Source organism: Elephas maximus, chromosome 11, assembly GCF_024166365.1.
Source record: "Elephas maximus indicus isolate mEleMax1 chromosome 11, mEleMax1 primary haplotype, whole genome shotgun sequence".
NCBI classification, from domain to species: domain Eukaryota; kingdom Metazoa; phylum Chordata; class Mammalia; order Proboscidea; family Elephantidae; genus Elephas; species Elephas maximus.
The window spans coordinates 54622187-54637104 of NC_064829.1; the positions used below are offsets into that span (position 1 = coordinate 54622187).

General features: G+C 41.8%; 1 protein-coding gene across 3 annotated transcripts in view; it reads right to left on the reverse strand.

Annotated features, from left to right (window-relative positions):
* The window catches only part of EPG5 (ectopic P-granules 5 autophagy tethering factor), a 112574-nt gene that overhangs the window by 62732 nt on the left and 34924 nt on the right, over positions 1–14918 (reverse strand). For all 3 annotated transcript variants that reach the window (XM_049900030.1, XM_049900029.1, XM_049900031.1), the window contains 9 exons: positions 13729–13883; positions 12424–12564; positions 11284–11448; positions 10072–10191; positions 9100–9359; positions 6906–7046; positions 1451–1595; positions 1009–1206; positions 521–631 (listed from right to left, as the gene is read on the reverse strand). In XM_049900030.1, the coding sequence (XP_049755987.1) occupies positions 521–631; positions 1009–1206; positions 1451–1595; positions 6906–7046; positions 9100–9359; positions 10072–10191; positions 11284–11448; positions 12424–12564; positions 13729–13883 (1436 nt within the window). The remainder of the gene's footprint in view (positions 1–520; positions 632–1008; positions 1207–1450; positions 1596–6905; positions 7047–9099; positions 9360–10071; positions 10192–11283; positions 11449–12423; positions 12565–13728; positions 13884–14918) is intronic.

Consider the following 14918-nt stretch of genomic DNA (forward strand, 5'->3'; position numbering starts at 1 on the left):
TGCTGCTGATAATGATGACAACAATAATAATAACCAACACTTAGTGAGCCCTTACTATGTGCTAGGTGATGTTCTGAGTGCTTTACATGTAGATGCAAACATTATTCTCATTTGACAACTGAGGATACTAGGAAAGAGAGATAAGTGAGTTCCCCACACCACACAGTTGGCAAATAGCAGAACCTGGATTGAAATCTGGGCCATTTGGCTCCAGGACCCACACTCTTTACCACTCTGCCATCAGGCTCTGTAGTCAAGTAGACCGGAGTCTGATCACAAGCTGTTTAAGCCTAAACAAGCCACTGAACCTCATTAAATCCCAGTTAACAGCTCTATAAAACAGGAATGACAATAACACGACTTAGGCAGAGGGCTGTTGTGAGGATTAAATGAAAAGGTGCACTTACACGTTATTAAGTGCTAAATAAATGTTAGTGATTTTAGGCTATTAGGATAACAATACTAAAGTTCACAAAGATAACAAATAGTCCTACCTCCCTCTTCCTAGTGGGTTTCCTACCTGAGTGGGCATGGCCAAGCCCTCCACAAAGGAAGGAGTGATGTTGCCAGCCACAATCCAGCTCACCAAAGAAGACAGCAGACTCCGGTCACAGTGGTAGCCCAAAGCATTCTACACCGGGAAAAGACATGGGACAAAGAGAAAAAACTTACCAATGATCTTTTCAAGTACATCAGCATTTGTCTTATTACAGCAGATTCTGCTAAGACATGAATTTCTATAACTGGCCCACCAGCAGTGACAGTCCCAGGCAGTGCACTTCAGAAAAATGGAGTGACCTGGCTCTTCCTGGGGTGCTCTTTCTTCTGACTTCACTGGGCTCTGTGCTAGTGGACTGTGGTTATTGATATAAGTCACCAGAGGGAATAAGCTTTAAAAGGGCAGTGGCCACCGGGTAGTACTGAGAACTGTGCATTTTGGTGAACATTTTTAGAAGGCTACGATGGAGCCTTTTAATGAATGAAAGAGAAGGTCTCTAACAGGTTTACCTTATGTTGCTGGTAGAGTAATTTCTGCACACAGTCTTCCTGCATCAGCTGAAAAGCTGTTTTACACAAGTGGTCCATGAGAAAGAGGATGGGTTGTTCTCGGTACCAAAGATGTTGGCTTATAAGAGCCTGAACCCAGAACTCCAACACGGCAACGGGGCCCACTTTGTTGGGCTGAGTGCTTACAGATATGTGCGCCTGTGAGAAAAGGCTCAGGTGATGTGACGGTAATAACCAGCCTCCAATCTCCCACTGTCCCACATTTCTAAAACACCAACAAAATAACATCGACTTCTGCTGCAAAGCCTGAAACTGTTAACCTTCTTGGCCAAGCATGCCGTGCCAACTTTTGAGATGATGCAAACATAAATGCGTTGATGCTAGAAGCTTCCGGTTGGGAAGATGGGCGAGGGTGTGCTTAGGGGCTTGCTAGGGCAATGACCTGGATCATGCTGTTGAGAAGCTTCACATTGTCCCCATGGCTGGCTCCTGTCAGGTGCTGTGCCACCTTGTGGGTGACCTGCTGCGTGACACCCTGAGGGACGCCGCTGTCCAAGTGCAGGAACAGGAGGAGGTGTGACAAAAACCTGCCAAGCACACAGGATGACACTTTACCTTCCAATCAGGAGTCAACAGAATTTCCAATGTCTCATTACTTATAAAAAAAAAAAAAATAATAAGGAAACAAAAATTTTAGACCAAAGCTCTACACAGGGTTTCTAATGTATCTTCAGGAATTTCAGAGGGATACAGTTTTCAAATATAAATGGGGGTTAAATTAAAAGGAATTCTGCCGACCTGCAAAAGTGTAGTGAACAGATCCAAGACACACAAACACATGCAAATTAAAGAGTATTACAGGAAAAACGCCTAAAACTGTGCTCCACCACTCCCACCAATAAAAGCAGAGGTGTTTTAAAATCATTCAGTAAGCTTCTATCGGTTGTCAACTTTATACAAGGTGGTGTATGCAGCGCTATGAGGGATACCACCATGATGAAGATGACCTTCCCTCAATTCCTTGGGTGCACTGGGCTCTCTCCTCTCTCAGGGCCTTTGTGTCTGCTGGGTTTTCCGCCTGAAAAAGTCCTTCCCCCACACCTAACCTAGCAACCTCCTACTCATCCCTCATGTCCACCCACAATGTCCCTTCCTCAGACCATGCTTCCTAACCACCCTGCATCTAAAATACATCTATCTCATTAGCCTCTCTCACAGCACCCTGTAGTGCTCCTTCACAGTCCTTAAAGTTGGTAAGTACATCCTGAGGAGGCTGTAACTTCCTACGTGTCTCAGGGCAGAGCCAGGGTCTGCTTTGACCCCCGCGTGGCAGGAGTCAATAAGCAGTTGTGACTGGAGAATGAAGGCACTTCTTATTTCACAGGAGGCACAGATACAGGCCCAAACCAATCTAGAATAGAGGAAAAGTTATGGCAGGGAAGGTACCAGTAAATTGCTGTAAAGAGTTCAGACAACAGGACCTAGAAAGAGTCTCACTACTCAAGATTTAACAATCAGAGGAAAAACATTAAAGACTATTATATCCAATTTTTAAAATATAGTCTAAAAAAATCACAATACTATTTAACCCTTACACTCATCCTGTATGAGAGGTGGTATCATCCCATGATACAACTGAAGAATCGAAGCCTATGAAAAGTTAAGGAACTTGCCTGTATTCACACACTAGTAAATGATGGACTAAGGATGCACGTGCTAGCCAGGCAGCTCTGGTGGCACTGTGGTCAAGAGCTCAGGCTGCTAACCAAAGGGTTGGCAGTTTGAATCCACCAGCTGCTCCTCGGAAACCCTATGGGGCAATGCTACCTGGTCCTATAGGGTTGCAAGGAGTCAGAATTGATTAGACGGCAACAGGTTTGGTTTGTGTGTGTGTGTGTGTGTGTATGTGAGTATGCTAGCCAGAGGGCAGTTCCCAGACTTGCCCGGTGCCTCAGTGCCTATTTACAGAAAAAAAAAAAGGTTCTCAGGCCCCGCCCCATTCCTACTAAAGCAGAATCTTCAGTGGAGGGATCGAAAATTATTTTTTAATAAGCTCCCCCAGATAATTCTCATCATCAGGCAGCTTTGGCACACTGCTTTAAAAAATGGCCCCTGTCAGCTCCTGTCCAGAGGCGAGATGAGAAGGCGGAGAGGGACAGGAACTGGTTGAATGGACACGGGAAATACAGGGTGGAGAGGAGCGTGTTGCCACGTTGTAGGGAGGGCAACTACGGTTGTATGGGTAGGTTTTTGTATGACAGACTAACCTGAATTGTAAACTTTCACTTAAAGCACAATTAAAAAAAAAAAAATGCCCCCTATAATGTTGCCCTTGGCCCTTGGATATTCTATGTTTCCCTCACCCACCCCATCAACGGCTCCTCTACATCTGACCTCATCCCCTGGCCCTATCACTCTTCATGAGGTCCCTGTAGGTGATCTTCTCCCTGCTCCCTGGATGGATGGTCCTTTTTCCACCTCTCTACCTTCACTCATGCTCGGTCCCAGCCTGGCCCCTCTAAACTCTCCTCTCAACCCCCTATCGAGTGAAAAAGCCCTGCCCTACCGGATCCTCTCCACTGACCCAAAATCCACACACCCTTCAAAACTCACATAGAGATCCACCTCTTCCATAAAGTTTTATTTGTAGGGCCATTTGTTACTTCTGTTCACCCTACATTCTCTCTCTCCCCTTTAATAACTGTACAACCCTTCCTTAGTGGGACTGGCCCTCTCCCATGCCATAGACTTTTGGAAGGCAGAGGCTGTCAATACAGAAGCCCCATGCACCTTCCTCTCAATCCCACTAGACACAGAGACTGGCCCAGGGAAAGCACGTGATCTAAGTTGGACCAATCAGGGATTGTTTTATAAGAGCAATGAGAAAAATAGTCTGTCTTTCCCAAGTGGAATTAGGATGACACCCAGTCCTCTCTGTATCTGGGCACCTCATTCTCAGGGAAAAAGTACACCTCCAAGAGAAAGCCAAAAAGAGAGAAGAGAAGCAGGGCCAAAGGACTTCGGAGGGGGGATATACAGAGAGAAAGAGAAACACTAGCCCAGTGTTTCTCCATTTCGACACAACTGACATTTTGGGTCTGCTAATTCTTTGGGGGCTGTAGTGTGCACTGTAGGATGTTTAACAACATCCCTGGCCACTACCTACTAAATAACAATAGCACACCACCACTCCCAGTTGGTTGTGGCAACCAAAAATATCTCCAGACATTACCAAATGTCCGCTGGAGTCAAAATCACCCCTGGTTGAGAACCATGGCTCTAGACTGACCTGATGTTATTAGAAGCCTCTGACTTCCACTCTGCCAGAGGTAAGTTCTCTCTTTCCCAATTACATGAGCCAATACATTGCCTTCTTGGTGAAACTGGTCTGTACTGGGTTTTCAACATGCAATCAAAAATCTTCATTAATATCCCATCCCTAACTTCCTCCCTCCCTCCTCAAGCAGCTATTTCTTTTACCATAAACTCCATGTAACTTTACCCGCTCTATCTGGCAGTTAAGTGAGGGGTGCACTAGAGAACAGTAGTGTGAAGTTGTATTAGAAAAAGAACCAGAGCCTCAAGAAGAGCAGAGACGCACCGAGTGGTTGCAGACAGAGTCCAGGCCAGAAAAGCACAAATGGAAGCCCCATTCTACAGAGAGTGGTGGTTCTTCCTGGTGGTGGTGACTTCAACCTGATCATCATTCTACTGGTGGTCTTTGCCCTGATCTTGCATGGACAGAATGAAAAGTACAAGAACTGCAGCACAGGTAAGAGCATCTCCAGTAGGCAGGAGTCTGTGATCCTGGACAATGGAGTATTTGCTGCCCTGGAGCTCAACAATCACCACCTCAACATCAATACAACTTGTCCATGAAGAATGGAACCAGATCCCCTCCTCAGCCCAGTCAGGGTGGACTGCACTGCTCAGACGAGGATATCTGCAGCAAGAACAACGTGGCCACGCTAAGTGAGAGTGTGAACCTCAAAGTCCTTGGAGACAACCGAGTCCAAGGTCACCAACTCTGACAAAGATGAGCCACCCAAGCACTCCTTCGTAAACCACTACATGAGGGACTCCACCTGCAACTCCTGGGAGCACTGGCCCCTGGTGGCAAGGGCCCAGCACCTTACCACTACGAGGAGTGCCAGGCGGCTGAGCCTCGGCCCCACCTCCAGATGGTAGTCACCATGAAAAGCTTGGGTGGTGAGTACACACCCCCAGGCGTGGAACCCAGTGCCCACGTGCTGCTCACTGGCTTCTCCTCGTTGGTGTGAGCATGGCCACAGGGCCAGTTATCAGGGTACAATGAATGCAGACATTCGTACACTTACTTATTTTTAAGACAAATCAACTCTAATAACTTGACCTGAAGTAGTTGTTTAAAAACAAATTTCTGATAAGTGATGTTTTTACTATTTGTGAACACTAGATTCAATTAGAATGGCTTTTTAGTGGCTTTTGTAACATGGCTGCAGGAAGCAGATTTTGTTCCTTTTTCTTTTCTTTGAAAGAGATGGTGTATCTCCCTGGTGCAATGGTATTCAGTACCTCTGTGACTTCGGGAAACCTCAGAGCTCCTCTCTATCCTAAAGACCACCTAGGAAGGCTGGAAGGGGGGAAATAGTACTGGGGATGGGGTTGCAATCTCAGAGCTACTTCCTGGCCAACTTCTTTCTCTTTTCTACCTCCTCTTTCAGCTGAATCTCATTCTTCTCCATTTTTCCATATCTTCTGGCTAGAATTCACTCCTGGGATTCCAACCACCAATGTTTCACCTGGGCTCAGTACTTTTTGACCCAACTCCATGCATTTCTAAGATATCCTTACTCAGCAGTCTCTAAGCACAGAATCAGCTCTAAGGTTCCAGGCAATGGGGCACATGAGTTTAAGATAAGGTGGTGCCACTGGTCACTGCTGAGACATTCCTATTGCACTGACACTGCAGTGGTACAATATCCGGGGCTCCCCACATCCTCTTAAACCTAATCTCTTAGAAAGAAGTTCAGGTGGTACAGTTGGCTGCTAACCAAAAGGTTGGTGGTTCAAACCCACCAGCGGCTCCGTGGAAGAAAAGACCTATAAAGACTACAGCCTAGGAAACCCTGCGGGGTAGTTTTACGCTGTCATACAGTGTCACCGTGAGTTGGAATTAATGAGACAGCACCCAACAATTTTACCATATAATGAAAACACCGTTTATACACCACTGCATGGCCTTCCCAATATTTTGTTATAAAACCAAAAAAAAACCCAAACCCACTGCCATCAAGTCGATTCCAACTCATAGCGGACCTATAGGACAGAGTAGAACTGCCCCATAGAGTTTCTAAGGAGCCCTGGCAGATTCAAACTGCCAACCTCTTGGTTAGCAGCCGTAGCACTTAACCACTACACCACCAGGGTTTCCTATTTTGTTATAGAACTCTGATATTACCCCCCAAATGTCTTATTTTCCCAACAAGGTTATAAGTGTCTCATGGACAATCATCTTCCTATGTAAATTAACAATTTGTAAAATACTGTACTATGCATACTTCAGGCATTTGAAATTAATCTGTTTTACTATTGTCACAACGACATAGTCATTTTCTGCTCAATGTCAAGAGCACTATTCCCAGAATCTAATGGAAATGACTGATTTTTCAAATACTAATAACTTTAAGCCATCCAAAATTAAATTATAAAGGAAAATATCTTTCATGATAATAAAACCTAATCACCTAATAATCTGCATTCTAAACTGGGATACAAGAAGTTGTCTACTTTACAAAAAATATACTACTGAAATAACAATTCCCTATATTTCAACCGAGAAACCAGAAGTCACAGCCATTTGCACTTGCTGAGCTGTTCTCCAAAGAATGTCCCCTGCCACAGATGCCGATACTCACTGCTCATTCTTCAGAAGGTAATACTGGCAGGGGTAAAACAAAGGGAGAATCTTATCCAGAACATGGACCACTGTTCTCAAATGTCTTGACTGGACCAAAACTCCCAGCAGTAGAATGCCTTCTGCACAGAACTTCTCAATGCTATGGAAAAAGGAAAAGACGATGATACAAGGTTGCCCATTCCTAAAACAATGCCCTTGTGATGAACTATTAACCTACATGCTACCTGGATTACCTCAGCTCTCCAACACATTTTTTGCATACCAGATTTTCACAAAGGAATTATCAGAATCAGAACTCTAAAAGTGGAAAGGAACTTGTTATGGATTGAACTTCATCCCCCCAAAATATGTGTTGTAAATCCTAGCCTCTATGCCTAAGGTTTGGAGCCCTAGTGGCGCAGCAGTTAAGAGCTATGGCAACTAACCAAAAGGTTGGCAGTTCAAATCTACCAAGCACTCCTTGGAAACCCTATGGGGCATTCTACTATGTCCTATAGGGTTACTATGGGTCGGAATCGACTCTCAACAGCAACGCATTCAGTGTAGAGTGTATCTTGAGTCAATCTCCTTTGAGATATAAAAGGGATTAAATGCAAGCTAGCAAGCAGAAATGGAGAAAGAGAGGTGCCAAGCCACATGAAGATTACCCAGGAGCTGAGGCTCAAAGAGACAAGGACTTTCTTCCAGAGCCAACAAAAAAAAAAAAAAAGAAAGCCTTCTCGTGGTGCTGGCACCCTGAATTCAGACTTCTAGCCTCCTAAACTGTAAGAAAATAAATTTGTTTGTTAAAGCCACCCATTTGGACTATTTCTGTTATAGCAGCACTAGATAACTAATACCCAACCAAACCTAAACCTGCTGCCATCGAGTCGATTCCAACTCATAGTGACCATGTAGGACAGGGTTTCCAAGACTGTAAATCTTTACAGAAGCAAACCGCCACATCTTTCTCCTGTGGAGCGGCTGGTGGGTTTGAAATGCCTACCTTTCTGTTAGCTAATGAGCATTTTAACCACTGTGCCACCAGGGCGCCTTGATAACTACTTAAAATTTTATCTATTTTTCATTTTATACATGAGAAAAATGAGACCAGGGGTAAAGTATTGTGTCTAAATTCATATAAATGGTTATTAGCTTAGGGTCAAAATGAGAACCCAGGTTTGCATATTTCTAGTCCAGAGCACTTGCTATTCTCCCATTTTGTTTCTCCAATGGTGATTCCAGCAGGTTCTCCTTGTGAAGACATTCCCACAAGATATTACAGCAAAGAGAAGATTCCAAAGTTAGCTCAATCTGTCAGTGTAAACTGGCATAAAAATTTGCCTATCCTTTGCCACACTTCAGACAATCTATCCTTAAGAAACAATCTCAAACATGGAAAAAAATACAAAAGATGACCCATGCAAAAATGTACATCCCAAGAATTATCTATAATCACAAAACTTGGCGGCAGAAATGACAAGTTAATTTTGGAAAAATCCATTCAATAGGGATATTACTGCATCATTTCAAAATGACATTTATGATGGCCAAGGGCAACATAAAAAACTATTTATGTTATAATGATAACTGAAAAAACACAAAACTTTATATTCATGATTATAGCTATTAGCAAAGAAGAGTTACATGGGGGAAAAAAACCACAGGGACGTCATCATGCCAAAATGGTCTCTGTACTGGAGTGATAGAAATATGAGTAGCTTCTCCATTTTCCAAATTCTGCAGTTTGGAAATAGTGCTTTAACTCTAGGCAAAAAAAATCAGAGAGGCACATGAGCTGATTGGGCATTTTGTTCCCCAAGGCAGGTATAGCTCTTTAGTTGAGGAGTCTAAGTTGGGCTGTCATCACTTTAAAAAAAAAATTCACTACAGGTATTCAAAGATTTTTTATGTCATCATTATTCTGAGGAAGAGAAGACATCTACTACTGACATGAACATGCCACCCTGGGTGACAGGTATAACTCTCATCATAATGTCAGAAGGGGATATGCTGGTACAACTCTGTTTCATGTGAATTAGGGCAGTACCTCCCCTTGATAAGCTATTAATCAAGGCTTGTTATTTGGCCCCAATTATCCCTAGATAGGTTTGATGGAATCCTCAGACCTGTGAGATGCGACAGATGAGATCCTAGAACCACTGGCTACAACAAGGTTCAGCAACCCTTGAGGTTCAGCCTAAACACTGTACCTGTGGCCCACGGCCGTCATGGACAAGGCAAGATAACAGCCAATGGGCATGCCCGCTTTCACAGCCTTCAAGAGAGGATGAAACGTGGGTGACTCAGTCATGTCAGGGACAGTGCTGGAGAAGGGTACAGTCGGACAATTCTGCTGCATTCCGTAATCATTTTTGTGCAGTTTTAACCTCAAGATCAAGTTCCAGGCCCATTGGTTAAATGAAGTCTCAGGTGTCTCTCCATAACGAACAATACTGGCCAAATATGACACCTAAAACAATTATTTATTTTATACCACATTAGTCACATATAAATCAGTAAGCTCACCCACTCATCTCCTCTTAAGACCTACAAAGTCCTCAAAAGAGGAATACACCATCCCTTAAGTAATGGTTGCTGTACTGCATTAAAACAATTTTCCAACTGATGTATGTTTTGCTGTGTATATCCTCAACAACAATAAAATTAAAAAAAAATAATAATAGTAATTTCTCACTTACAACTGACCACTTTTACTTACTTGCCAGTCACTTTGTGAACCTTATCTAAGTCAGCTCAAGCAAAAAGGAAATGATGTAAAAGTTGATACCCATTCAATGGCGTGCTGGTAAACACATTTAACTACCAGTGGGAGGAAGCATTTGACAGTTTTGGTGGTGTAAAAACCTCCACCATGGCCAATTTCAAGCTATCAACAGTTTAACAACCAGCTTTCAAAGCTCCTAAAAATTTAACAATCGATTCTTTTGAGCCAATATGAGCCAGCTCCCAAAAACCACTGTAGCTGAACTCAATTCTACAACATTAAAATGGTCATATAAAGACTACTTCTTAAAGAAAAATCTTTGACAATAATAGAACTCAATTTCGACATCTTAAGTTGCCAAAAAATGGTCTTAGGAAACCTAGGGGTCAATACTTTATCCACCCAGCCCCTTCATCAATAAAAATTTATGTTCTCAATACACAAGAGAGGGAAATACCTGCTTCATACTTTCAGAAAGAAGCCCAGCATATGGCTTCTGTGCAAGATACTTCTGGTAAGCTTCAAGAACCATTAGAGCCACTTCAGCATGGACTGCTTGATTCAGATGAAGGACTCCCTTTCAAAGAGAAAAATAACCACAGGTATACCATTTTGGTTTTTTTGTACCTTTGAATCAAAAGATAAAGCGGAAAGGTAAAAGAAGATCTTGAATGCAGAACCTAAGTTTTCCAAAAATCACGTCCCTTAACAGCAAAGTTATAAAATGACAATGGGAAAAAATAGGAATCTTTAAAGAACCATTATACTGCACCTAGATAGATTTCAACCTTAATCACCCCCCACCCCAGTCAGAAAAAGTATCTTTGAATTTAACCCCCACCCCAACCCAAAACAAAATCTCCATAAAGATTTTGGGTTATAAGGGCACTGCCATAAGCCAGGAAGATGTTTAATAAATTAAGTCTACATTCCCTTTTCTTTTTCTATCATCAGCTTAAGTAATAAGTGTTCAACAATACACGTTGAGATTGCTACCCAATTTGCCATCCAATCTTCCTTTGCACCCTGAAGAAATGGAGGCAAACCCCACAATAATAATAAACTATTATTAGTAGTAACTACCACTACTCAGTACTTAATGTGTGCCAAGGCTGTCCTAATTGTTTTACTTGTCCTAATTTTTTGAACCCTTAAAACAATACTAAGAGGTAAGTCCTATTAATACCAATGTTGACAGGTGAACACCTGAGGCCCAGAGAGTTCAGGAAGCTTGCTCAAGGTCACACCACTGGGTGGTGGCAGAGCCAGGATCAGAAGCCAGGCAGCCTGGCTCAGTGCTCAGCCTCTTCACCAATATGCAGTGCTTCAGAAGACAAGTCTAGCAGTGACATGCAAGACAATTGCAGAAGGAAAAGGAACCACAAGCAGGAGAGCAACTAGGAGGAACTGCAATAAACAGCCACAGATAAAACCACAGATGCAAGTGGTCTAAGGACAGACGGAAGAATTTCCAGTGTGGACCAATTTATCTTCATTTAAGAGAATGCTCACTTTGCAAAACAAAAGAGAAGATCCTAAACTCTGACACAGCTAAAAGAATTCGCAGATCTTGCAAATGATAATCTGAAATATTAATGTTTTGAGAAACTGTTTCTTTGAAACTGGTGTGTACAGAACCTAGGCTACAGGAAATGGTTTCAACACGTACCTGTTCACCAAATCCCCAGTTCAGTCCTTCGAGAATAACACAGGCCAGTTTATTCTTGACCGCTGTCAGGTTATAATTCAACAACCAATCCCGAATTACAGCTATCTCGGAGGTAGAGGGTCGCCAAAGATATAAAGGCAATTCTTTAAACAAGTATAAAGAAACCTTATTAAAAAGAAAACCATAATTAAAAATAAGATTTAGGGACAATTCTATATTGCTACAGTACTACATTATTAAACAGCTTGCAAAAATTTTTTCCCAAAAGGAAGTGGAGTTTTGTTTGGTTTTCAGACACGTGGAATGGCAACTGTGGACAACCAAATCAAATAGGAACTAAATCTGATGATACACCAAAAGCACGTTTTTGCAATCCTTTGTAAAGGTCCATTTTTTTGTATGTAAATTGGTACACTTCAATTTTAGGAAAACCACCATACTGAGACCCAAATTTAAAATCATGATAAATCAAGAGACAGACATTCATTTTACAACAAATGGTTACAAAGTATAACCAGTAACTAGTTGCTATTGAGTCAATTCCAACTCATGGCAACCTCATGTGTGTCAGAGTAGAACTGTGCTCCATAGGGTTTCCATGGCTGTGACCTATTGGAAGCAGATCACAGGGCCCTTCTCCTTGAGGTACGCCTGGGTGGGCTGATACAGAAACCACAAGACAGAAAAGCCCTTTGCAAATACAAGCACAGAGAGAAATGCTATCAGTTCAAATGTTCCTTTTGAGATTATGAAGTATGACTATCTGCCACTAGAAGAACCCACACATTATAGCCTTATTTTAGGTGATCGTGTAGCTTTATAACAAAATCTTCATTAAGCATACCTTTTCTTAAATGGTATAACCATACAATGGAATACCATTTGGCCATAAAAAGGAATAAGGTACTGATGCATGCTACAACATGAATGAACCTTGAAAACATTATGCTAAGTGAAAGAAGCTAACACAAAAGACAATACGCGATTCCATTTATACGAACTGCCCCGGATAGGCAAGTCTACAGGCAAATCACCCTGCTGGGCCCTTAAGTGACCAGTCATTCCCAACAGCTTCCCTTTTATTTTCCATTATTCCATTACTTCAGCGTTTAAAAACAAACAAAAAATCAGTGCTCTTACCATTCCAACCTGATCAATGGTCTCTCGAACTCTATCCAAAAGAATAGAAGTAATCTCAGGGTGAACAGCTGTGATGGCTCCTAAAAGCTCTCGGCCAACCTTTGAAAAAGTCTCTCTGGTGGACAGGGTAACATAAGATACCTAAAAAGGCAAAAAAAAAAAAAAGTACCCTTAGTGACAATAATCAGTCAAAGCACACTTCCATAATTTATTTAGAACGTTTTCAAGTAAAGCAGAAAGAATCTCATTGAGCACAGCATGTCCAAACAGATGTCAGAACTTCAGAGGTTGAACTGTCTACCCTGAAGGCTGGAAGATGGGAGGAGAAGAAATAGAGGAGAAAGGCAACTATTTGTTTGTAACAATGACTTCAAGTAACGGATCTAGAAAGTACACCCCAAAGTTTGTCAGTAGCAATAAAGCAGCCCCTTTGTTCTTAAAATGTCTCTCAACTTGAGGAAATCACTAAAATGATGAAAACTGAATGCATTTCCCCTACAAAATAAGACCCTCAACTACAAAGCTTCTAAAATATCAAGTGTTCACCAACTCCTCCTGAACAATGTCTTTCAAACGATAGGTTGCAACCCATTAATGCCAATGACAAGCATTTTTTAAATACAATGAAACAGAACAGGAAAGCAACAGTGCAGAATAAAATAGAATAGAAAAACATGAAAGTACATCACACTAAGATTAAGCGTTGCTTCAGTTATACACACACACATGCATGCACACACACACACACACACACACACACACTACCAAAACACAACATAGGATGTAACTTTTACTGTGCATTCCAGTCAAAAACATTTAGAACATCAGTCAAGAGCAAAAATTATTACTTTAACAAAGGAACTGAAGAATGTCATTTCATGTATAAAACATATATCTTCTGTCCCCAATTTTTTCACACCATTAAGAGAGTCTGGAATTCAAGACCCACCTAGGCCTTAATCTCACGCACAGTTCCAGTCAGTCTATTCCTTGCCAAAACTCACCCGCTAAATGTCAAGAGGTAGTAGGGGGAAACGAAATGAGTATATTTCATGTTTTAATATTCCCTATAGCAAAATGAGGAAACCCTGGTGGCGTAGTGGTTAAGAGCTATTATGGTTGCTAACCAAAAGCTCGGCAGTTCCTTGGAAACCCTGTGAGGGGCATTCTACTCTGTCCCATAGGGTCGCTATAAGTCATAGGTAATAAGTGCAGATTTTTTTTAAAGCAATCCCAAAAGAATCAATGAATGGACAGCCCAAAAGAAAACATTTTCAGCTTATTTTTAAGACTTAATATTCTAACCTCATATATCTCCAGAACAATAATTTTTATGAAGTCTTCATCCACGTTGGTTCTTCTGGCCTGTGCCATCTGAGCAAATGTAGTCAGAAGGCAAATCTCTTCTGAGCTATTCATGGAAGAAAGACACTTCTCAAAGTTCACAAAATGCTCTGGGTCTGCAAATTCATATTAAGAAAATTAAAGAGGAAAAAGAGCAAATTTATATCAGTTTAAATAACCCTACTAGAGGGAAAGAGGATATAATGTTAAGAGACATTCAGAAATACTTCACGATACAAAAGGTCTTTTTTTTCCTAGAATGGATTTCTACAGGCATGTAGAATGGATTTCAGGAAGAAGGCTAGATCAGATGGCCTCTGAGATTCCTACAAACTCTAAGTATAATGTAGTCTCAGAGGAGACATTTAACATCTCCAGCCTGTACTTCTCCATCTGTTTCAAAAGGTTACTTAAGATTAAGTGGCATGTCACTGGTCAGTGCTTTCTTAGCTGCAAAGCACTATCACTGTCATTAGGTGAGACGTCTTTGAAGGCAGTACTGCCAATACCAGACATGTTGAAGATACTTGATGACTGTTAGCCAAACAAATGAAGGCCCTACTAAATAAAACTGCCAAGACTAGCCAACTACTCAGCACAAACATGAGACTTAAAACAAAATAGACTGAGGCAAGAATTATAACCATGAGTGAAATACCAATAAATGTAATTAACAGTATGGTGCAATAGTTGAGCACTTGACTGCTAACCAAAAGGTCTGCAGTTTGAACCCACCAGCAGCTCCATAGAAGAGACTGGCAATCTGCTCCCGTAAAGACTTCAGCCTAGGAAACCTTATGGGGCAGTTCTACTCTGTCGTCTATGGTCGCCATGAGTCGGAATCGACTCCATAGCACACAACAATTATGTTTTGCCTATTTGTCAGAGGATGCTATGAAAGCAATACTATATTTTGTCACTAGGTGGCAGCATGAACAAACTTTGCAATACAGGACAGAAGGAAAGTTTGCAAAGGACAAATTTAAGGTTTAGAGGGGTGGGGGGCCTGAAAAAAAATTCCCTGATGAAACTATTTACGCTAAAAACACAATAAGCCAACACCTCTTTTCACATACACACAAATTTGAGACATCAAAAGTAGTTCATCAAATTTTCTCTACTTTCAAAATCATGTGGCACTTACGAAACCA